General features: G+C 36.2%; 1 protein-coding gene and 1 pseudogene across 1 annotated transcript; one reads left to right on the top strand and one right to left on the bottom strand.

The window, feature by feature from the left end:
- Positions 1 to 846: 846 nt before the first annotated feature.
- Positions 847 to 1710, bottom strand: LOC138841553 (olfactory receptor 4K5-like; annotated as a pseudogene).
- A 22805-nt stretch (positions 1711 to 24515) lies between these two features.
- LOC138840800 (olfactory receptor 4F4-like) lies at positions 24516 to 25472 on the top strand. The gene has a single exon (XM_070041544.1). It carries the CDS (start codon positions 24519 to 24521, stop codon positions 25470 to 25472), a length of 954 nt encoding a protein of 317 aa, XP_069897645.1. The 5' UTR covers positions 24516 to 24518.
- The last annotated feature ends 551 nt before the right edge of the window (positions 25473 to 26023 follow it).

Genomic DNA, 26023 nt, shown 5'->3' with positions numbered 1-26023 from the left:
CCTGTAAAACTAAAAGAAATATAGTGAGTTAAAATTATTTACTTCATTTATTTTATTTTATAGCTGTTTTATTTTAAGTCGATGAAATTCAATGCAGAAAAAGTTTTCTGCTAATTACATGCTAATGTACGTGTATATATACACACACATATATATTTATGAAGTACTTTCATAATGTTTCTATCTTTTTCCATTAGAATTAGGACGAAAAGTAGGTTGAAACAAGATCTTAGGGAAAATTTTCTCAAGAAAGATGAGATGAAGTTGACTTTTCAAGACGGGAAGGTAAAGATATAAAAAATGTTAAAGCATAGAGCACTTCACACAGGGCTAGAATATTTTCAAGGGAAATAAATTACTTCACTGCATGTATGATTCACATTTTTTTGTTCGGTCATGAGGCTTGAACTCTGGGTTTGGGTACTGTCCTTGTGCTCTTCAGCTCAACGCAAACACGCTACCACTTGAGCCACAGTGGCACTTCTGCTATTTTTTTTTTGTGGGGTTTTATTGGAGACAAGAGTCTTCCGGACTTTCCTGCCCAGGCTGGCTTTGCACCATGATCCTCACATCTCAGCCCTCTGAGTAGCTAGGATTACAGGCATGAGCCATGGACACCTGACTGATTCACATTTTTTAAGTAATAGAAAGCATATCATATTATATCCTCTAAAGGAAAGATAATTAATATTTAAATTCTAAAGAAATAATTCATAGTTTTCTGGTTTATTAGCAAATATTACTTTCCTTGAATTTTACTAAAGCATGTTTTTATGTAGAGAAGGTGACAAATGGTAGATTCAAATGAGATTTTCTGGTTTTCAAACTACAGTGAGTTTGAAGTACTTAAAATGGAATATCTGAACACGAGGTATGTCCCTGGTAACCACTATAATAACTCTTAAATCTTTCCATAGAACTTTGCACCTCTTTATTTCCCAATGTATAAATTGCTGGATTTAGAAGAAATGTAAAAATACAACCAAGTGATGCTGAGTGACCACACATTGATGAAGATGCAGGGCATAAAAAGCAACATCACTACGGTGACATGAGCAGTGCAAGTGGACAGTGCCTTAGATGCACCAGCTTTAGAGCTTTTGTGAACAGTGAGAAGAATATATCAGCAACCAGAATAGAACAAGTTATAGAAACAACTTTATAGGCAATGATTATTAAAATGTCCAAATTATAAGTAGCTATACAAGCCAGCTTGATTACCAGTGGTATATCATAACACAAAAGAAGCTATCTAGTTCACTGATAGAATGAACGAACTCAGCCACCCAGGAAATAAACACAAGAGCAGTGCAGTTCTGTAGACTTATAATTGTGGAGTAGTGGAGTAGTTTGCAAATGGCCACATAGCAGTCATAGGCCATAGCCACCAAAAGTACCATCTCACCTGCAGCAATGAAATGGGCAAAGAGAATCTGGCACATGCAGCCTCCAAAGGAAATGGTTTTTTTTCTCCTTAAGAAAATCAGCAATCATCTTAGGAGTGGTGACTGAGATTTGGCCAATAAAAAGTACATGGGGGGGATGAAGATGAAGGTCAGTGATGATTAAGACCATGATGAAAATCTTTCCAGTTAGAATGACAACATAAAGCACCAAAAATATCACGAAGGGTAAGATCTGCATATTATGTGAGTAACCAAGGCCCAGAAGCACACATTCTGACACAATGGACTGATTGTCTCCATCCATCCTATTCAGAAGATTTCCAGAAGTAACCTGCAAAGAAGGATAGATGATTAAGTGGAACATTGAGATAATTTCCTTAATTTTCAGAATTTGATACTCACAATGAAAATCAACGTCCATATCTGGAATTGAAAAGTATGATTACAAGAATTTCTACTACATATAAATCATACAATACCATCACAAGAATCTCAGATTAACTTTCCAAAATCAGAGAATAAGATGGGATTATTATCCCAATGATGTATTCACATAGTGCTTTGACAAGGAAAAATAAAAAATTGAGATAAAAGTGAATGATTAATGTGGCCTTGTTTGTGGTCATTTGGGTAAATGCTTAGGAGTGGGATTGATGGATCATAGGAGTGCTCTATGTGTAGTCTTTTAGGAACTACCATCCTGCTTTCCAGAGTGGTTGAACAAGTTTACATTCCCAACAGTGTAGTAGTGTTCCCTTTTGGACACATCCCAGACAGTATCTGTTATTAGTTTTATTGATAATGCTGAGCTGGATTCTCTGTTTTTTTTTTTTTGTCAGTCATGGGACCTGAACTTTGGGCTTGAGTGCTGTCCCTCCACTCTTCAGCTCAAGGCCAGTGCTCTACCACAGTGCCACGTTGGCTTTTTCTGCTAATGTGGTGTTTAGGAATCAAACCCAGGGCCTCCTGCATGCAAGGCAAGTACTCTACCACTAAGCCACCTTCCCAGCCCCTTTATTTTGTTATAATTTACATTTCTTTCATGGCCAGAGATGTTGAACATGTCTCCATGTTTCTAAAGCTACCAGCACAACTATGTTAGTTGAAGCATTATTTACCATAGCTAAGACATGGAATCAACCCAGAAGCCTCTCAGTAGATGAACGGAGCAAGAAAATATGGTATATATACACAATGGAATTCTATGCAGCTATGCTTCCATCAGAAAGAATGATATCACCCCATTTGAAGGGAAATGGAAAGACTTGGAGAAAATCATGTTAAATGAAGTAAGCCAGACCCAAAGAAAAATAGGCCCAATGTTTTCCCTCATTTGTAACAATTAGTATATGTTTAGGATAGTTCTAGCAGAGGATCAAAAGATCTCAAGAGCTATGTACATATGACCATATAAAATGATGCTAATCCTAATGAATTCAAGGATATAGAAACAAGAGAGGTAGGTGTGTGTGTGTGTGTATTCTGTTTGTAGTTATTTCTTTCTTCTTTCATTTTCCCCCTTTGATTTATCCCCTGTTGTCATTGTTTTTGATTTCAGTATCCTTTGTCTCGTATATAAGTTTATCTCATTTGGAGATTGGAAGGGAAATCACAGAAAGGTGAGACAAAGGAGAAGGGGTGAACCAATGCAACTGTGATACTCACAAGTCACTATGTTGGAAATGAACTTTATAACTTGTCGAGGTGGGGAGAATTGGGGAGAAGGGAATACAAGAGAAATTTAGGGAGGCTGTAAAATGTTTGACAAGAATTTCACTCATTTCCTGACCGGGAAAAATTATAGTAAGCAAAGCAAGCCCCCCCGCCCCCCCCAAAATAGGTTGCATGGTTTCCCTGATTTCTTATAAGAACATGTCTATAATATTTTTAACAAGAGATCATAATAGTGCAATTGCTAAGTGCATAGGACCATATAAAATGAAGCGCATATCAAAATGAACTCCAAGAATTAGAAACAAAAGGTTCTTAATAAATTCTGTTCTATTTTTTTTCTGTTTTAGTTTTCTATTCCCTTTGCCTTGTATATAAGTTAATCTGATCCGTGGAAGGGAAAGGGAATCACAGAAACAGCAGGAGAAAAGATAAATTAATTCAATAATGATACACACTAGACACTATTTTGGAAATGAATTATACACCTTGGGAGGAGGGGTACAGGATGAGAAAATTAGGGAAAGGTAACAGTGTTTTAAAAAAAATGCATTCATTAACTTACGAATACTGTAATTACCCTGTTATGCACCTTTATAATGAAGAATTTTTTAAAAAAGAATTGTACTCATTTCTTTTTTTAAATTTAATTTAATTTTATTTGTGAACATACTGTACAGAGGAGTTACAATTACATGGGCAGGATAATGCGTACATTTCTTACCAAGCATTGCAGCCTCCTCCTTTATTTACCCTTCACATCCCTTCCCAGCCTCCCCCCTCCCCCCCAATCCCAATCCTTCTCCTTCCCCCTCCTTTCCCCCCCCCCCCGCACCGACGTTGTAAAGCTCGTTTTGGACATGACAACTTGTACTTCTCATTGTTGCAACAGGTCCACCTGTATCCTTAAACGACTTCTTTTTCCCCATCTCCTCCACAAGTTATACTGACATCAAATATAGTGAAAGCAGGGGTTATACTGTGGGGGAGGGACATACAAAGCAACAAAGAGATAATCTTATCAATGCGTTAGAAACACATGCATGAAAGAAAAAAAAACATTAAAATACATATCTAAGGGTTCATTTTCCTAACATCACATTATCTGACCTTTTCCGCTTGACTCATACATATCTTAGATATTACAAATAAGGGAAACCATGGGACCTATGTTTCTTTGGGCCTGGCTTACTTCACTTAATATATTTTTTTCCAAGTTTTTCCATTTTCTAACAAATGGGGCAATGTCATTCTTTCTGATGGAGGCATAGAATTCCATTGTGTTGTACTCATTTCTTAACTGTAACCCCTGTATATTACCTTTGCAATTAAAAAGTGAATAATTAAAAGAAGATTATGGATTCACTTAGAAATTTTCTGGCTAGTCATTAGTTCAGTAGATCAAAGTCTGAATCTGTCACCAGTAATAATTACAACATATAACAAAACTTAAGTTAAACGGATCTTAAACGGATAGCGAATTATGTTTGAATGTAATGCAAACAATAAGATCTTACCTTTTAGTACTCTGTCTTAGTTTTTTCAAGTCTCAGAGAAACCTACTTCATAAGACTTCAGAAAGTTAAAGTTTTAGCTTAATTCTCTGAAACAAATAAGAAAACTTTTCTATCTGGAAGTTGTATAAATACACGCACACACATATGTATATATATGTATATATATATATGTATATATATGCACATTTATCCTGACATACTAATATGGATATAAACCCAAGTCATATAGTTTATCATTAATTAATATCAAGATAATAATGTTTGGTATATAAAATGGGATTAGGAAAATTTAATCATGTACATTTATGTTGAAAAGTGTTAAATGAAAAGCTCTTAAGTTTCGAGTAAAACTTAATGGACTATGATATGTCCAATTAATGACAGCTTACAGCAGAAAATGTTTACCTTCATTTTTATTAGTGGATGCTATGAAATTCCCAAGTATTGAAATGCCACAATTTCTAGATTATGAAAGTTACAAATTTTCTACCTATGCATTTACTTATCTCTTACTCACCTGGCTGCTTGCCTTGCCTCTCTGTCTGTTGATAGACATCCCTCTGCATTCATTATGAATACATTTAAATTTTATCTATCATCTACCTATCTTTCTATGTATCATCTATCTCTGTTATTACCTATCTACTATAAAACCATCATCTGTATTTTATTATAAGATTAGAATAAATTGTGTTTATAAGAAAAACATGTCTTTGTTTGGAATGAATATGAAATTAAATCTTCAGGGAACACTTCTTATAATATAATGTTGTTGTGTATACTAATTTGTAAAAAAATTCACAGTACTCTTCATGATGAATATTGGAAAATATTAACCATTTCTCTTCCTATTTTTTAATTTTCTCTTGGCAGTATTTTAGTTTGAATATATTGTCTTCCTTTATCTTATGAAATCATAGTGGAGCAAACTCATTCATGTAAATGAGACAATGAATTACCTTAACATGAAAGCTATTTACCCCTTCTATTTTACTAAGGACTCAGGATCATAGAATAATGAAGTGAAAAAAGAAAATTCTCCTATGTTTACTATGGAAATGGAAATTCCTGAGGGTAATCAAATAGCTTGCAAATCTCCAGGCTTCTCCCTGTAATCCTAGCTGAGGTTCTCAGTTTGAAGCCTACCCAGGAAGGAAAGTCCATGAGACTCTCCTCTCCAATGAACCACTAAAAAGCCCGAAGCTGAGCTGTGGTTAACATTGTAGAGAACTATCCTTCAGCAAAAAACTCAGGACAAGTGCCCAAGCCTTGAGTTGAAACCCCAAGACTAGCACTAAAAACTAAAACAAATACAAGGCAAACAGAAGATACTTACAGATCAACATAGCTTCTATAACAAATTAGATATCTGATTTAAAGATATCATGCATATACTAATTTTGTCTCTAAACGTTTATTTTTTCTTTTCCTTTTCCTTTTTTTTTTTTTTTTTTTTTTTTTTTTACTATTTTTATGCCCATCCTAGGTTTGGTCTCAGGGTCCAGGCACTGTCCCTGAGCTTCTGTGCTCAAGTATAGTGCTTTAGCACTTTGAGTCACAATGCCATTTTTGGCTTTTTGTTAGTTAATTGGATATAAGGGTCTCAGGGACTTTTATAAGGACTGGCGTTGAATCACAATCTTCAGATCTTAGCCTCCTGAGTAGCTACGATTACAGGCATAAGCCTTGAGCACCCATGCTCTAGATGTATGTTCAATAATAGTGACCTAATTTCTAAGGAAAGTGCACTTAGTATTAAGCTAACTAGATTTATACTCCTGCAAAATTTGAATGTGAACCTTTTCTAAAAATGTAATTTTGAAAACACTAAATTTTTCAGGACAAACTTTGATATAGTAGTTCATACCTGCTAAATAATTTACAAATTTTGCCAAAGCAAAATCAATTATTGCTTTGAGAGAATTTGCTAATAGAGGACTAATAAAAATCACAAATTAAAAAAGTTTAAAATTGCTATTATATGAAATAGTCAGATGATAGTACTGTATTAAAATTCATATTTAGCATAATTTGTAAACTTCATGTAGATTTTAGAGCTACTTGAAATTCTACCCCATTATTGATGATCTGATATCAATATTATTCCTGTTTCAATTCATCTGCAAATTTAGGACAGCCCATCTAATAAATGTGTTTTGAGGAGACAAAATAAATTCAGAAAGAAAAATATCTAAAATATATATTGATAAATATTAGTTTAAATTTTCCATACTCAAACAACACGAAATATGGTTTCCAAATCTATGAAAAATAATTAGGTCACTTAGCTCTATTCCTCATAATCAAAATAGTTAGTAAGACCTCTGTTTAAAATTACTACTTGTATTTTCTTTAAGTTAGATTTTGCACCTTTGGAATCCATCATTTCAAGTTATACATTTATTAATTGCAAAGGTTTTTAATTTGCTTTCTAATTTTTGAACTCTTTATTTGTATTACATACAAATTCTTTCTCTGTTGAAAATGTAGTGGAGGTTTTCTTCAATTATGTGAATCATTTCTTAAATTGTTTTTTTTTTGTTGTTGTTTTGCTGGTCATGGGGCCTGAACTGTGGGCCTGGGTACTATCCCTCAGCTGTTCAGCTCAAGGCTAACACTCTACCACTTGAGCCAAAGTGCCACTTCTGGCTTTTTTGCTTATGTGGTGCTGAGGAATCGAACCAAGGGCCTCATGCAGGCAACACAAGCACTCTACAACTGAGCCACTTTCCCAGGCCTTGAGCAATTAGATAGATAAATAGATAGATAGATAGATAGATAGATAGATAGATAGATAGATAGATAGACAGACAGACAGACAGACAGACAGACAGACAGACAGACAGACAGGCAGACAGATAGACAGATAGATAGATAGACAGATAGATAGATAGATAGATAGATAGATAGATAGATAGATAGATAGATAGATAGATAGATAGATAGATAGATAGATAGATAGATAGATAGATAGATAGATAGATAGATAGATAGATAGATAGATGAAATACTGTACAGAGGGGTTACAGTTACATGAGTAAGGTAATTAGTACATTCTGCAGCAAGCATTGTTACCTCCTCCTTTGTTGTCCCCCTACCATCACTTCCCTCCCCACATCCCCAACTCCTCCCGCCCCCACCCCAATATTGTAAAGTTCATTTTCAACATAGTGTCCTGTACATCTCATTGTCACAATGGGTCACCCTGCATCCCCATTTAAGCATTCCCCAATATTCCTTCCACTCTCCAAATGACAAAAATGTATATACAAGGTGCAGAAAACCAGCATCAAATCTAGTGAAAACAGGGGTTATACCGTGTGGGAAGAACATACACAAGAAATAAAAGAATCACATAGTGCATTGTAAGTACATTAAAAACACTAAAGAAAGAAAAAAACCACTTGTGTCCCTGTCTTGGGTTACATTTTTCTTAACATCATCTCATGTGGTCATATGTACATAGCCTTTGACCTTCTCTGCTTACCCTAGACATGTACTAGGCATTGCAACCAAGGGAAACCATGGGACCTATGTTTTTTGGGCCTGGATTACTTCACTTAATAAAAGTTTTCCCAAGTCTTTCCACTTCCTGACAAATGAGGCAATGTCATTCTTTCTGAAAGAGGCACAGAATTCCAATATATAACATATATATATATATATATACACACACACACACACACACACACACACACACACACACACACACACACACATATATATATATATATATATATGTATATATATATATATATATATATATATATAAACATTTTCTTGATCCATTCATCTCCTGAGGGGCATTAGGGTTGGTTCCATATCTTAACTATGATAAATAATGCTGCGATAAACATGGTTGTGCTGGATGCTTTGGTATGCCCTTGTTTGTGATCGTTTGGGTAAATGCTCAAAAGTGGGATTGCTGAGTCATAGGGGAGTTCTATGTGAAGTCTTTTGAGGAACTTTCATACTGCTTTCCTGAATGGTTGAACAAGTTTACACTCCCACCAACAGTGCAGTAGGGTTCCATTTTGGCCACATCCCCTCCAGCATCTGTTGTTATTAGATTTCTTGATTATAGCTGTTCTAGCTGGAGTAAGGTGGAATCTCAGGATTGTCTTGATTTGCATTTCTTTTATGGCTAGAGAGGTTGAACATTTCTTCATGTGTCTATTGGCCATTCTTACTTCCTCTTCAGAGAAGTCTCTCTTTAAGTCTTTTGCCACTTTGTTAATTGGGCAGTTGTTTCTTTGAGGATTTGTTGTTAGGGGATTTAGTTTTTTGAGTTCTAAGTATATTTTAGATATGAGACCCTTGTCTGTTGTTGTATCTCTAGTGAAGATGTTCTCCCAGTCTCTGGGCTATCTGTTGATCATGCTAGCTATGTCCTTTGCCTTGCAGAAGCTCTGCAGTTTCATGGAGTCCCATTTGTCCAACCTTTCTTTGATTTTTTGTGCTTCTGAGTCTCTATTAAGAAAACGTTGGCCTGTGCCAAGAAGCCCTAGAGTTTCTCCTATTCCTTTCTGTCATGTTTTCATGGAGTCTGCTTTTATTTGGAGGTATTTGATCCACAATGATGCACAGTGATATATACAGATCTAGCTTTAGTTTTCTACAAGCATTTAACCAATTTTGCCAGCACCATTTACTGTAAAAGCTGTTTCTTCCATTCTATTTCTTTAGCTCCCTTGTCAAAGATTAGATGGCTATAGGTCTCTGGGATCTTCAGTCCTATTCCATTGGTCCTCAGGTTTGTTTTGTGCCAGTACCAAGCTGTTTTGATTACTATGGCTTTGTAGTACAGTTTGAAGTTTTGAATTGATATTCCTCTAGCACTCTTCTTTCTACTAAGGATTAATTTTGCTAATCGGGGTCATTTATTGTTCCATATGAATTTTTGGATTGCTTCTTCTATTTCATTGAAAAATGAGGTTGGAATGTTGATAGATATCACATTGAATTTGTAGATAGCCTTTGGCTATATTGCCATTTTCACGATGTTAATCCAGGAGCATTGGAGGCATTCCCACTTCCTTAGTTCTGTTTTAATTTCCTTTTTCACGTTTTTAAAGTTTTCATCATACAGGTCCTTCATTTAAGTTAACTCCTAAGTATTTTATTTTTTTTTGTGGGGCTATTACAAAAGGGGTTGCTTTCCTAATTTCAGCCGCACTCTTCTCATTATTGGCATACAGAAAAGCCATTGATTTCTGCTACTTTGCCAAAGTTAGCAATCAGCTCAAGTAACTTGGGAGTGTAGTCCATGGGGTTCTTTAAATACAAAATCATGTCATCTACAAAGATGACATGAGGGAAAGTTTTACTTCATCCTTCCCTATTTTGATCCCCTTTATATCTGCATCTTGTCTTATTGCCTTAGCTAGGCATTTTGATACTAGGTTGAAGAGGAGTGGGACATCCTTGTCTTGTTCCTGAATTTAGAGGAAATGGCTTTAATTTTCACCATTAAGTATAATGCTGGCTGTAGGTTTGTCATATATACCCTTTATTATATTGAGGAATGTTCCCTGGATTCCTAGTTTTTCCAGAGCATTCATCATAAAGGGGTGTTGTATCTTGTCAAATGCTTTTTCTTCATCTATTGAGATAACCATGTGGTTCTTATCCTTATTCTTGTTGATGTGATGGATTATATTAATTGATTTGCATATATTGAACAAGCTTTGCATCCCTGAAATGAATCCTGTTTGATCGTGGTGTATGATTCTTTTGAGCAGTTGTTGAAGTCGATTGAGAACTTTTGCTTCGATATTCATCTTTCTCTGCTTGGTTTTGGGATGAGGGTTGTGCTGGCTTCATAAAAAAAAGTGTGGTAGTGAATTTTTGCTTTCAATTTCATTAAAGAGATGAAGGAGTATTGGTGTGAGTTCTGCTTTGAAGGCCTTGTAGAATTCAGCTGTAAATCCATCTGGTCCTGGACTTTTCTTGGGCTGGAGGACTTTTATTGCTGCTTTTATTTTGATGCTTGGTATGGGTCTGTTAAGTTGGTTTAAATAATCTTGGTTTAGTTTCGGCATGTCAATATTTGCTAGAAATTTTTCCATATCTTTCAGATTCTCAAACTTATTAGCATAAAGTTTTGAGAACTATCCCCTTATTATATTCTGAATCTTGGCTGTTTCTGTAGTGATATTTGTGAGTTTGTTTATTTGGGTGTGTTCTCTTTTTTTTTCCTCATCAGATTTACTAAGAGTCTGTCAATTTTATTAATTTTTTCAAAGAACCAACTCTTTGTTTTGTTAATTTTTTCTATAGCTTTTTTGAGACTCTAATTCATTTAATTCGGATTTAATTTTAATTATTTGTTTCCGTTTACTGTATTGGGGTTTAGCTTGTTGTTCAAGGGGCTTTAGGAGCCTCATTAAATTATTGCTTTCAGATCTTTCCAATTTGTTGATGTAAGAACTCAGAGCTATAAACTTGCCTCTGAGTACTGCCTTTGCTGTGTCCCAGAGGAGCTGGTAATTTGTGTGATCATTTTTGTTGAATATCATGAACATTTGAGTTTCCTTTCTAATCTTTTCCATGATCCACTGGTGGTTCAACAGTGTGTTGGTCAACCTCGATGTGTTACAGGATTTCCTTTGGTGGCTTTTGGTGTAGAATTCTAATTTAATTCCCTTGTGGTCTGAGAGAATGCAGGGTATAAGTTCGATGTTTCTGAATTTAGACAGATTCGTTTTGTGGTCTAGAATGTGGTCTGTTTTGGAGAATGTTCCATGTACTGCTGAGAAGAATCTGTAATCTGATGCTGCTGTCTGTTGTTTAGTTGATCTATGCAGATTTTAAGATCCAAAGTTTCTCTGTTGAGTTTTTGCCGGGTTGATCTATCTAGTGGTGATAGTGGTGTATTAAAGTCTCCCACAATTAATATCTTCGGATCTGTGTGAAGTTTGAGGGAAAGTAGAGATTCTTGGATAAATTTCGGTGCTCCGTTATTTGGTGAGTACATGTTTAGAATCATAATATCCTCCTGAAAGAGAGATCCTTTAATTAGTATTAGTGACCTTCTTTATCCATTCTCATTGATTTTAATTTGAAGTCTATTTTATGTGATATTAGGATTCCAACCCCATCCTGTTTATGGGAGCCATTTGCTTGATGTATTTTATTCCAGCCCTTCACTTTCAAAATGTTTTTTTTATTTTAATTTTTTATTTTTTTAGAATATGTGTATTTTTGTGGGCAAGGTGTGTCTCTTGAAGACAGCAGATAGAAGGATCTTGCTTTTCGATCCATCTGGACAATCTAAGTTGTTCAATTGCAGAGTTAAGACCATTCATGTTAAGGGTTAGGACTGAGAGGTGTTTGTCTGCCCGTATGTTTTTATCCATATTTTGGGGGGAAACTGTGCCTTGGCTGTTCTTGTGATCACATACTTCTCTGTTTGTGGACTGCTTCATTGCTGCATTCTGTTCTTGTTGGATTTCTATATGTAGAATATCTTTGAGGATTTTTTGGAGAGCTGGTTTGGTAGAGATATATTGCTTCAGATTTTCCTTGCTGTGGAGGTTTTTATTTGTCCTGGTAGGAATGAGAGCTTGTCTGGGTATATTATTCTTGGTTGGTAATTATTTGACTTTAAGGCATGACACACCTCTTTCCAGGCCATCCTTGCTTTTATGGTGTCTGCTGAGAAGTCTGAGGTGATTCTGATTGGGTTACCTTTATATGTGATTGTTCTCTTCTCCCTGACAACTTTAAGAATTCTTTCTTTAGTGGCTATTGAGCTGGTATGGATTATAATGTGGTGGTGGGATGACCTGCTCTGGTCTGGTCTATTTAGGGTTCTAAAAGCTTCTTGTATATGGATGGGCCTGTCCTTTTTATATTTGGGCAGTTCTCTGGTAGGATTCTGCTGAATATACTTCGTAATCTATTTGCTTCCTTCTCCAGGCCCTGTTTTATACCTATTATTCTCAAATTAGGTTTCCTGAATGTATCCTGTGTTTCCTGCAGTGATCTGTCTTGCTTCTTAGTTTTGTCATGAATAATTGTGTGCCCTTTTTTAATGGAGTCTAAACTGTCTTCAGAGTCCAATATTCTTTCTTCGGCCTCCTCCATTCTATTGTGAAGGCTTTTTACCTCGGTGTCTATCACCTTTGCTTCTTGCTGGTCTTTTTTAATGATGGCAAGCTCCTTATTGAGTTTTTTTTAAGTCTTGAATAGATTGCCTTACCTCCTGGAGTTGGTTCTCAGATTTTCTTTCCACTCCTTAATCTTGGTTCTGATCTTTTCATTAGCTTTTTTCTCCCTCTGCTGGAGTTCCTTTATCTTTTTATTTGTGGAGGCCATAAAATCATCTATTAGCTTCTGGCTGGCCTCATTGCGTTCTGTGATAACTATACGTAGGGTGTCCAATTTTTCATTCAGCAGGTTTACCAGCCATGCTTTTAATCTATCTTGAGCATTGCCCTCTAGTTTATTCTGGGACTGCTCTGTAGCTTGTTTATGTGGAGATGGTGTTGGTGTTTGTTGATTGGCCATGTTTCTTGTGTTTCTACTGTTAGTTCTACCCATTTGGAGACAAGAACCACACTGGTACAACAGTAGGACAGTCATTTTTTTTGGACCAGAGCCAACCTGGAGTCATGTAGATCTTAGGGTTTCAAAGTAATGTGTAGGTGTTTTCCTATTTAGCTCTCTTTTTCTTTGCTTAGAGAAGGATATTGCAGCTTTGGGGTAGAGATTATATATAGTTGTAACTTTTGAGACAACCTGGGTTTGGTTGATAAGTAGTCTGCTCCTTAGAATTAACCAGGTAGGCCCCTTGTACTCAAAATAGTCAAATGGAATCAATTTTGTAGTCAAATATAGGACCAACTGTAAGTTGGGTCAGATACAAACCATTAGGGATCAATGAGCTGGTGCAGATGGAGAAGTGAAGGGTTAGGATTGGAGAGATATGAGTTCAAGTTCACAAGAAGACTTGGGTATAATGATAGTAGAGGTGTAAGAATACTTGGGGAGGGGTATTTGTAGTAGGAGGAGAATGAAAACCTTGTTACTGAGTGTAAGAGGTGGAAAAGAACTCAAAGAAAGGTTATATAGGGAGTAGCTTAGAGATAGAGATGAAGGTAAGAAAAATAAATTATATATAAGTATATTTGGGAGACTTTCTGAGATTAGAGAAAGATTATCCAGATATTATTGGAGAGTCGCTTAATCTAAGTTAACTCCTGTAATTATTGTTTACACACATAGAATGAAGCTTTACGTTCTGTATAGAACTAGGGAGGGTAGTTCCGATGGAGTAGTAGTATAATGTGTAGAGAAAGGAAAAGGGGAGAGTGAGAGGAAAAGAAAGAAGAAAAGGAAAAAGAAAAGGAAAAATAACCTTGCAAATTAGGAAATTGGAAAGTGGTAGAAAATCAAATAATAATGAAAAATAGAAGCTTTAAGTGGAATAGCAAATCCTAAATCACAATACACATAAGTAACACATAGAAATATAAACAAGCAACAAATGATCAGAGATTAAAAACTAACAAAACAAAACAAAAGAAAAACAAGAACAAAAAACTGAAGAATGGGTTTTTCAGGTTCTTTGGGGGAACTTTAGTCTCCCCATAGTCCTCAGAGCAGATTCCTGATAGAACCTTGTATGCCTTGTTCTCGTCCACTTTTCTCGTGGCTTGGTTGGGAGCAGATAGCCTGTTGATGGGGGAGGCTGCCTGCTATCTATAGTCCCACTCTCAGGTGAGGTCTGTAGCTGGTGCTGTGCTGGACCACAGAGCCTGTGCTGTGGATGGTAGGATGGAGTTGGCAGGTTCTCAGTCAGAAGGTCTGGTTGTTGGCAGGTGCAGCTGGGGGTGTGTGGCTCTGCTGATGCTGAAGAGTCTTCTTTGTGGTAATATGGGGAACTGGTGCTGGGGAGCCAGGTGGAGGTTCATGCAGCTGGCTGGTGTGGGATCTGTGCTGCTCTGCAGCAGAAGAGGTGGGAGGTGGCCGGCTGGTGGCAGGCAGCCTCGGGGGTGGCTGCTTGAGGCTGCTAGGTGCATCTGCAGAGATGTCTGTAGCAGCTTGGTGGTGCCTTTGCTGCAAGAGACTGGGTGACAACAGGGAGGAAGCAGGTCCCAGCTGAGTGCTCAGTCAGCAGGATGCTTGGCCCATAGAGCTTAGAACGATGGATTGGCTGAGGCTGTGATTTCCTGGCAGCTTTGTGTGGGGCTGGCAGGGGCCCACGGGAATCCCCGCAGCACTGTAGTCAAGGGCTGACTTTGGGGCCTTACCTGGTGGTGCCAATTTCTGGTGATTGTAATGGCCATATTGCTGAGTTAGTTCGTTCCCCCATAGCTGCCCTGGGGGAGGGGCGGGTTGGGGGGAGCTGTTCACTGGATTCCCTCCTAACTTTCTGTGGATCTAGTGTTGTGTGATTTCTTCAGTTTTTGGGTGCTCCTCTGCTTAAAGTCTGCAGAGCAGGGGTTATACTGTGGGGGAGGGACATACAAAGCAACAAAGAAATAATCTTATAATTGCATTAGAAACAAATGCATGAAAGAAAAAAACCATTTAAAATACATATCTTAGGGTTCATTTTCCTAACATCACCTTATCTGACCTTTTCTGCTTGACTCATACATATACTAGATATTGCAAATAAGGGAAACCATGGGACCTATGTTCCTTTGGGCTTGGCTTACTTCACTTAATATAAGTTTTTCCAAGCCTTTCCTTTTCCTAACAAATGGGGCAATGCCATTTTTTCTGATGGAGGCATAGAATTCCATTTTGTATATATACCACATTTTCTTGATCCATTCATCTACTGAGGGGCATCTGGGTTGGTTCCAGATCTTAGCTATGGTAAATGATGCTGCAATAAACATAGTTGTGCTGGTAGCATTAGTGTGGTCTTGTTTGTGAACATTTGGGTAAATGCCCAAAAGTGGGGTTGCTGGGTCTATGTGGATTCTTTTGAGGAATCTCCATACTACTTTCCAAAGTGATTGAACAAGTTTACACTCCCACCAACAATGAAATAAGGTTCCCTTCTGTCCACATCCCCTCCAGCATCTGTTGTTATTAGAGTTCTTGATTATAGCCATTCTAACTGGGGTGAGGTGGTATCTCAATGTTGTTTTGATTTGCATTTCTTTTATGACTAGGGACATTGAGCATTTCTTTATGTGTCTATTGGCCATCCTTCTTTCCACTTCAGAGAGGTTTCTCTTTAAGTCTTTAGCCCACTTATTTTTTGGGCAGTTGTTTTTTTGAGGATTTGTTATTGGGGGATTTAATTTTTTGAGTTCCAAGTATATTTTAGATATGAGACCCTTGACTGTTATATAGCTAGTGAACATCTTCTCCCAATCTGTGGGCTTTCTATTGAGGTTGCTAGCTATATCCTTTGCCATGCAGAAGCTCTGCAGCTTTATGCAATCCCATTTGTCTAACCTTTCTTTGATTTGTTGTGTTTCTGGGTCTCTATTAAGAAAATTTCAGGCCTGCGGCAAAGAGACCTAGGGTTTCTTCTATTCCATCCTGTAAAGTTTTCAGAGTGTCTGCTTTGACTCTGAGGTCTTTGAAGCATTTGGAGTTGATTCTGGTGCACAGTGATATATAAGAATCTAGCATTATTTTTCTACAAATAGTTAACTAGTTTGCCAGCACCATTTACTGAAGAGGCTGTCTTGCTTCCATTCTACATTTTTAGCTTCCATATTGAAGATTAGATGCCTGTGGGTCTTTAGGTTCATTTCTGGTTTTAATTCAATTCCATTGATCATGAGGTTTGTTCTTGTGCCAGTACAAAGCTGTTTTGATTACTATGGCTTTATAGTATAGTTTGAAATTTGGAATTGATATCCTCCAGCACTGCTTTTTCTGTTAAGGGGCATTTTTGCTATTCGGGGTCTTTTATTTTTCCATATGAATTTTGGATTGCCTCTTCTATTTTCTTTAAAAATTATATTGGAATATTGATAGGTATTGCATTGAATTTGTAGATAACCTTGAGGAGTATTGCCATTTTCACCATGCTGATCTTTCCAATCCAGGAGCATGGGAGTTTTTTTGCCACTTTCTAGGTTCTGTTTAGGTTTCCTTTTTCAGGTTTTTAAAGTTGTCATCTTAGAGGTCCTTCACTTCTTTGGTTAAGTTAATTCCTAGGTATCTTGTTTTTTTTTGTGGTGCTATTGTGAATGGAGTTGCTTTCCTAATTTCAGCCACACTTTTCTCATTGTTGACATACAGACAAACCATTGATTTTTGAGAGTTAATTTTGTACCCTGCTACTTTGCCAAAGTTTTCAATCAGCTTGAGTAATTTAGGAGTGTAGTCTGTGGGATTCTTTAAATACAAGATCATGTCATCTGCAAAGAGGGACAGTTTTACTTCATCTTTCCCTATTTGGATCCCTTTATTTTTGCATCTTTTCTTATTGGGGTAGCTAGGCATTCTAATACTAGACTGAAGAGAAGTGGAGAGAGAGGACATCCTTGTCTCGTTCCTTAGTTTAGTGGAAATGGCTTTAGTTTTTCACCATTGAGTATAATGCTGGTTGTAGGTTTGTCATATACAGCCTTTATTGTATTGAGGAATGTTCCATGGCTTCCTAATTTTTCCAGAGTCTTCATCATAAAGGGGTGTTGGATCTTGTCAAATGCTTTATCTGCATCTATTGGGATAACCATGTGGTTCTTATCCTTGCTCTTCTTGATGTGATGTATTGTATTAATTAATTTGCATATATTGATCCAGCTTTGCATCCCTGAAATGAATGCTGTTTGATCGTGGTGTATGATTTTTTGGATGAATTGTTGAAGTCAATTGGCCAAAATTTTGTTGAGAAGTTTTGCATCAATGTTCATCAAAGTAATGGGTCTAGAGTTCTCTTTCTTTGATGAGTCCCTGCCTTGTTTTTGGATGAGGGTTATGATGGCTTCATAGAATGAGTTCGGTAGTGAACTTTCTCTTTCAATTTCATTGAAGAGTTGAACGAGTGTTGGTGTGAGCTCTGCTTTGAAGGCCTTGTAGAATTCTGCTGTAAAACCATGTGGTCCTGGGCTTTTCTTAGATGGGAAGTCTCTTATTGCTGTTTCCAGTTCAATGCTTGTTATGGGCCTGCAAGATGGTTTAACTCATCTTGATTTAGTTTTGGCATGTCAATATTTGCTAGGAAAAGGTCCATTTTTGCCAAGTTCTCAAACTTATCAACATAAAGTTTTGAGAAGTATTCCCTTATAACGTTCTGATTCTTGGTTGTTTCTGTGGTGGTGTTTACATTCTCATCTCTGAGTTTATTTATTTTTGTGTTCTCTTCTTTTTCTGATAAGATTTGCTAAGGGTCTGTCAATTTTGTTATTTTTTTCGAAGAACCAACTGTATGTTTGGTGATTCTTTCTATGTTATTTTTGGATTCTAATTCATTTAATTCTATTTAATTTTAATTATTTCTTTCTGTCTACTGGCTTGGGGTTTATCTTGCTGCTCTTTTTCAAGGAGGCTCAGATATCTCATTAAATTGTTGGTTTCAGATCTCTCCAATTTGTTGATGTAGCAACTCAGACTTATAAACTTGCCTCTGAGTACTGCCTTTACTGTGACTCAGAGGAGCCGGTAATTTGTGTCTTCATTTTTGTTGAATATCATAAACAATTGAATTTCCTTTCTAATCTCTTCCATGATCCACTGGTGGCTGAACAGTGTGTTGTTCAGCCTTGATGTGTTACAGAACTTTCTTTGGTGGCTTTGGTGTTGAGTTTTAATATTATTCCCTTTTGGTCTGAGAGAATGCAGGGTATAACTTCAATGTTTTTGAATTTGGACAGGTTGCTTTGTGACCTAAAATATGGTCTATTTTGGAAAATATTCCATGTGCTGCAGAGCAAAAGGTGTATTCTGATGCTGCCTGGGAGGGGTGACTTTCCCCTGGGTGTAGCTGAACCTGGCAGGTCAAGTCAGGTTTCTGTGACTTGCTAAATGACTTTTGTTTTCTTCCAAGGCCTGAGTCCAAGCTAATTGCTCAGCTGGGCCTTTGTCAGTATCAAAGATGGAGATCTCTGGTGGTGGGGGAGGGGTGGCCTTCCCTCCTCTACTCCCTGATAAGGAGTGAGGATGTTATGGTTCTACTCTTGCCACAGTCTTGATTCCTGGGCCGTCTCTGGTCTGCAATCTACAGGAAGAAGATATCTGCTTCTTGTCAGTTCTTGCTGGTGTTGAGTAGAATCTGCTCGCCCGCTGCCTCTGGCACCTTTTCCTGGACTCTCTCTGTTGTATGTACTGTGGTTATGGCCACTGCTGCTGCTGCAACATCTGCATCCGCTGCTGCCACAGCTACTGGCAAGTGCTCAGATCTGTCTCCTTGTCTAGATTTTCCCTCTCTGGCCAAACTCACTGTACTGTGATGGCACAATTAGTGTGATTCTGCAGGCTATGAGTATTCACTAGAACAGTAAAACTGCTTTCTATGCAAGAGATTTTTTAGCCTCCAACTTCTCCTATGCCATCTTCCTCGGACTCCTGTACCTGCTTTATCACAGCCTAATTCAGAACTAAAATAGAAATTCTTAAATTAGTTATGGAAAGACAAAAGCTTCTAGATATAGGAAAAGATGAAATTTGCAGGTTGGAGATGACTCAGTCATGAAACACTAGCTACTCAGTAGGATGAGATCTGGAGGATCTCATCCTGAACATGAAAGTCCTTGAAACTCCATTTCCAATTAGTTTCAATCAAAAGCTGATCCAGGGGAGTAGCATAAACGGCAAAATTTTAGCCATGAGCAAGAAAGGCAAACAAAGCAAATATGTTCAAGTCTTCTGAAGTCAAGCTTCAGTACTGAGCAGAACAAAAGAGGTGGAAGAATAAGGCAAGAAGAAAAAAATTAAAGAGGATGAGGGGGAAGGAAGGAAAGAGGGAAAGAAGGAAAGAAGGAAAGAAGGGAAGGAGAGAGGAAAGGAGAGAAAGAATAAACACAATTATCCCAATTCTAAGGATATATTAATAATTTAACATCTAGATGACCAAAATTATCTGTCTACTTGTAAGAACATGATACACATTAAGCTACTCAGAGGCTTCTGGTGGTGAGCATATTACACGGGATGTGATTTGTCCTTCTGAATACATCATCTTATCATTGTTAAACAAGAAATAAATTAAAACTTAAATTTTTATTTAAAAATTTAAATCTTTTTGTTGTTGCTGTTGTTTTTGGTCATGAGGACTGAACTCTCGGCCTGGATGATATCCCTAAGCTCTCAGCTCAAGGCTTGTGCTCTTCCACTTGAGTCACAGTACTACTGAAATTTTCTGCTTATGTGGTACTGAGGAATCGAACCCAGGGCCTCATGCATGCAAGGCCAAGCACTGAGCCACCTTCCCAGTCCCCAAAATTTAAATCTTTAATAATTGCACAAAGAGATTTTTCTTTTTCTTTCTTTCTTTTTCTTTTTTTGGTTTTTCATGGGGCTTGAATTCTGGGCCTGGGCGCTGTTCCTGAGCTCTTCAGCTCACAGAAAGAGCTTTTACCTCAACCTTTCCACTAATATATACAAAGGATCATGATCAGTATCACCCCTTTCATCATTCTCCCTCTTCCACATATGAGGTTTTGCTTCTGTCATTACTCTAATTTCCAGTTATACAACAGTTGAAATCATACTTAACAAAGAAGTCCCCAAGCGATGTCCACAGTAAATTACTTCTATGATTCTAGTTCTGTTAGTTAGCCAGGAGGAAAATTAACCCCAAAGGACATCTTCATGTGGTGAATATGTTTCAGGCTGATGGAAGAACCTCACAGAAAATGTCACTAATATCTTGGAGGTCATCTCACGTCACTTCTGAAAAGAAGACTAAACAAGAATCTGACCTAAGGAAAGCTGTTAGTAAGTCAACTTTTCTCTGACTCTCCTTTAAAATAACCGTTAATATATTTTTGTGTTTGTGTTCATGTGTGCCCATTGTGCATGGAGATTAGAATTGATTAGCATCTGTCATTTTCAGAAAAGTATTCATAAGCCTTGTTTTATCTCTTCTAACAGGAATTTTTTTTGGTATATTTGACACCCCTGGTGTCCTGCCTCCAAGCTGCTCTCAGGTCTCCCTGACATCATGTTCTTTTCATGGCTACTCAGTGAGAAACTTCCAGATATCTTTAGTTAAATCATCCATCCCATTTAAGACAATATTTTGTGTGTTGGGTGAGTTATATATGAAAGATCATTTGCAACATACACAGAAACAATATGATTAACAAATTTAGACAAGATTTTTACATTATACCTGGTAATGAAGTAAGGTATTGGGAGTTAGTGATATCCACTTGAACATCTTGTATGTGTACTGCATCCAGTCCATGTTTTTAACAATACAACATATTTCCTGTGGATAAAATTCCTTTTGCAAATTATAAACATATAATTTCGTGTTATTATGAAAAATATTAATAGAAAGAGTGTATATGAAAATGTTACTTATTCACATACTTTTTAGAGGAGAACATTTTTGAATCCTATTTCTAATTTTACACTTTTAGTAATGCTGGAACATAATTTAACCTACATTTTGAGAACTCTTCTGTATACAGATAATAAATCCAACGTTGATCCAGTAGTATTTTCTATTGACACTTATAAGTTCCATTAAAATATTGGTAACTCTTCCTGAAAAGAGTTCAGTGCAGGGTGAAAATATTAAGTTTCTTAAAAGCAGGCAGCATTCCCAACATGCTCTATTCATGTGTAAATGCTAAAGGGCTGCTGAGTATATGTATGTTAATTAGTATTAAATGAAAATAGTATTTTAAAGAAAGTTTAACACATATTTCACTTACATAAATACTTGGAACTACAACAAATATTTTATCAAAACAGTTTGGAATTCACATTAATTTAAAATAAATCTTAACATTATGGAAGATAAATAATTTGTATTTGTCAGCATTTAGTGAATACTTAAGGAGTTTTTTTTTAAATTTCTGGTTTATATTCACAGCATATCTGCTAAGTTGAATATCTTTTTCTCCAAATGAAGTAATAAAAGCAGAAAAAGCTTTTATTGCAAATTCACAAGATTTCAGATCAGGCAAAATATGGCTAAGTAAAATGTAAGCCATTAAATCAGCTAATTCTTCTGAGAATTTTGAGTAATATTAGAAGTAATATCATATGTTCAGTTACTCACATATTAATAATAACAACACTTATTTTGTTAGGAAAGTGTGATTTATTATTGTTGAATTATTCCCTAAGGAAGATCCTATTTATCTTTTAGCAAATTTTCTCTAATGTACATTTAGAATACTGATTTTGCTACTAGCTAGTCAACAGGTACCAAACTAGTTATTAAACTTTTCTCTTATAAAGTTTGTATTGCTAAATTTCTCTTGAAAAAGTATTAAAGTTTTCTTGGTTTCATGAATGTGTTGGAGGACATATCAAACAACTATTTTTAGAAATTAAATAAAGCCTTTTTATTATGGAAAGATGTATATATTTGTAAGTTGTTAAGACCATTATTATCTATGTCTGAGCTAATTCCTTTTGTGAGAATTTACTCAGGTCAGTGGTTCTGAGTTCTCTTTATAATGTCAGGAAAATGTATTGTTCACAGTAAGAAAGGGTTTCCATTGTTAATCAGCTTTCCTTGATGCCACCCTGGAGATTTCAGAGTGGAAGTTATGTGAGACACATAAACTGAAACATTTCCAAGTAAGAAATAGCAAAAGTCACTTTGCACTAAATATCATTTGTATTGAGAATTTTGAATTTACCTATAGCTTACTGTAAATAATGTTACTGTCATCTTTAAAGGAAAATAATAAGTAATGAATAATTTAATCTTATATTCAACACAAGCATTTGAAGATATATTTTGCTTGCACATGAATATAATTCCTTTTCATGTACAAAATACACAAATAGACTGATAGAGAGTGGTCAGAAACTTTGTAGGTCAGGGGATATTATATAATCTATATATTTCTCAACATCCCTTTATATGCAGAATTTTTTCAGAGGTCTTAATGTCAGAATCTTCCAATTGCCTTTGAGTTTTTAGAGTTTATTACCTGATAGGTTTTAATTGGAATATATGATGCATGCAATCTTTTTTCTTCCAAGCCATTATGCCAAAAAATGCATGATATTTTCATCTATTGTCTCTACTAAAGGTTATCTCATTGGTTAACTATTTAGTTGTATGATACTTTGTAGAAGATGTTCTACCTATGGTTATAGATATTTACATGCAGTTGAGAGAAAGTGCAATGCTGTATCATGTTTTTTAAACTAGATAACATCTGTTACAGATTTTATTGTCAATACTCAGGCATGAACTCAGTGTCTCATGCTATTTATTCAAGACTGATGCTCTACGACTTGAGACACACCTCTATTTCTGGCTTTTTGCTGGTTAATTAGAGATAATAATCTCACTGACTTCTGTGCTTACTCTGGCTTTGAACCATAAATTCTCAGTTCTCTGTCAAGAAACAAAGATTACAGGTAGGAGCCACCAGCACTCATCTCTGTACATTTCTTTTTTCTTTTTTCTTTTTTTAGTGTGCCTAATCCATTTAATAAAGAAGTAATTTTTTTGTTTTTCAATTTTTTTATTGTGATTAAGTGGTAACATAATATCCCAAATTTCACAGTATTGTGGGATAGTGATGCTTAGTTAAAGTCACAAACACATTCTAACTTTCATGGAGCAAATTGTCTACCATGGTCTATAACATTTATGAGTTCTATGAATTTTGCAATACAGTTATTTCTTCCACATTGGGTGATATGTACATTTCTTTTGTTTTGCATAACGTTAGCTGTTCCCTCTTTCCCACTTGTTCCCTCCCTCCCATTGCTGCCATTGAGTTGCTTAGTTCATTTTGGTCAATGTCCAGTGCAGCTGATGGATCCCACTATTGTATGTTTTTCCCTGATTCCCTGTTAAATCCAAAATGTAGGGTGATACAACAAAATTAACAAGACTTAAGAAACAAAGGACTTGCACTCATCTGGTTGAATCACTACTAAATAACCTCATGCTGCTGATCACATATATGGTATATATATGCCCACTGGAGGGAAACCAGGAGGATGACACAGAACTAGAAGGAATCTATACATTTCTTAAGAATAGCATCCCTGCAATGAAAGAGGTTATATTGATCAAGATGAATTGTACTTATGAACTGACAAGCTGAATTATATCTGTTTGGTATAATTACTTAAAGATAATATTCATATAATGTTTTAGAGTTTTATTCTTGTCTGCAGAGGATGCATTCCAAATTCTCTGTGGATGCCTGAACCACATTATCAAATTTTTATGCTATGTTTATTTTTGTGATAAATTCATACTTATGATAGGGTTTAAAATATATTAGGCAACAAGTTAAGAATAACTTACCATAAAATAAAGAAACCAAAAATATTGCAATAAAAGTTATTTTGAAACCTCTCTGAGCCAGGCAATTGCTAACACACTTGGAATGAAGTGGATACCAGGCAACTCAAATAGTGGTAAATGGAACTCAGATGAAAAGGATGACTATCTGAACAAATTACAATTATTTAATGCAGTAATCATTGGTCCTCACAGAACTTTTTATGGTAGGTGAGAGTTGCTAGCTTCCTGATGACAACATAATAACTCCATAGCCTTGCTCCATGCATTCCCACCCTCCCATAATTCCTTCTTCTGACAGAACTCTCTCAATAAATTATGTGCAGAGCTGTCCCATCACAAGCTCTTCTCCTGAAAGCCAGTCTTGGGGAATTAATTTCTTTGGGCCATATACTAGCATGTACACCGACAGTTTTTCTCAGGATTACACTTTAAACTCTTTGATGTAAATTTTGATATAAATAACAAATTCTAAAATTCACCCACCTCTTTTCATCCCAATAACTGCCATATCTATATTATTTCAGAGACCAGAGAGTGCACAAAATGGATGCTGGAAATCACTCTATGGTGTCTGAATTTGTGCTTCTGGGACTTGGACACTCAGACAATCTTCAGGTTTTGCTCTTCATAATATTTTTTACTCTTTACCTGATCATTGTTCCTGGTAATATTGTAATTATTTCCTTAATCATCATTGATTCACATCTCCACACTCCCATGTACTTCCTGTTGGCCAACCTGTCCTTTGTTGATATGTGGCTTTCTACAAACACCACTCCCAAAATGATTGCAGACATTTTCAGGAAGAAGAAGACAATTTCCTTTGTAGGCTGCATGTCACAAATCTTCTTTTCCCAATTCATTGCAGCACTTGAGATGGTACTTCTGGTGGTGATGGCCTATGACCGCTATGTGGCCATCTGCAAACCTCTTCATTATTTTACTATTATGAGCCTGCGAAGATGCATTGGGCTAGTGGTGACTGCCTGGGTAATTGGTATTGTGCATGCCATGAGTCAACTTGTTTTTATTGTACCACTGCCCTTCTGTGGCCCCAGAGAAATAGACAGCTTTTTTTGTGACAGACCACTGGTAGTTAAGCTAGCCTGCATGGATCTCCATAATTTGGAAATTTTCATGAATGTCAACTGTGGAGTTGTAGCTGTCATTCCTTTTTTTCTGTTGCTAACCTCCTACACACATATTCTTCTCACTGTCTCCAAAAGCTCAAAAAGGAGTGCATCCAAGGCCCTCTCTACATGCAGTGCACACATCACAGTGATGGTTCTCTTCTTTGGACCCTGTATCTTCCTCTATGTATGGCCACTCAGCATCACCTCGATGGACAAATTTCTTGCTGTGTTTTACTCTGTTTTTACACCTCTTCTAAATCCAGGGATTTACACATTGAGAAATAAAGAGATTAAAAGTGCCCTGGAAAGACTCAGGAGCTACTATGTGAATTCCAAGGGGAAAACTCAATGCCTAGAAACTTAATAATACCTCATTACCAGGGAATAATTTATCAGTCTTCTAATATCTTAAACTATGTAAAAATAAGATTTAAATTTATTTTAGTAGAGGTTAATATCTACTCCAATGGATTGAATTTTAATAATGCTAAGGTATTTTTATTCTAACCTCATTTCAGAAAATGACAATTTCACACAAAATTTTTATTTCATTTTCTCAAAATATTCACTCAGTACTTTTTTCTTAACCAGAATTACTTAGTTACTAATTGAATTAGAGAAAAGCAAAAAAACAAAAGTATTGAAATAAAATTGTTAAAGTATATGAGGAATAACTAAATCAACCTTGCTAGGAGATCATTAATTTGGCAACAAAAAAGTTATACTTAAAAAGAAATCTTCAGTGACTATATTTAGTAGTCTATTTCATTGCAAACAATCTCACTGGATACAAGTAACTTATATTGAGAATGTAACATAGGCAAAACTTGACAGATGTGTGTGACGTGTAAAACCTTATGACCAGTTAGAAGTAACAGATAGTTGTAAAATATTTTGACCCAGAACCTTAGCATG

This window comes from Dipodomys merriami, unplaced genomic scaffold, assembly GCF_024711535.1.
Source record: "Dipodomys merriami isolate MVZ:Mamm:240054 unplaced genomic scaffold, mDipMer1.0.p SCAF_1, whole genome shotgun sequence".
NCBI lineage: Eukaryota > Metazoa > Chordata > Mammalia > Rodentia > Heteromyidae > Dipodomys > Dipodomys merriami.
This window is presented reverse-complemented; position numbering and strand designations above follow the sequence as displayed.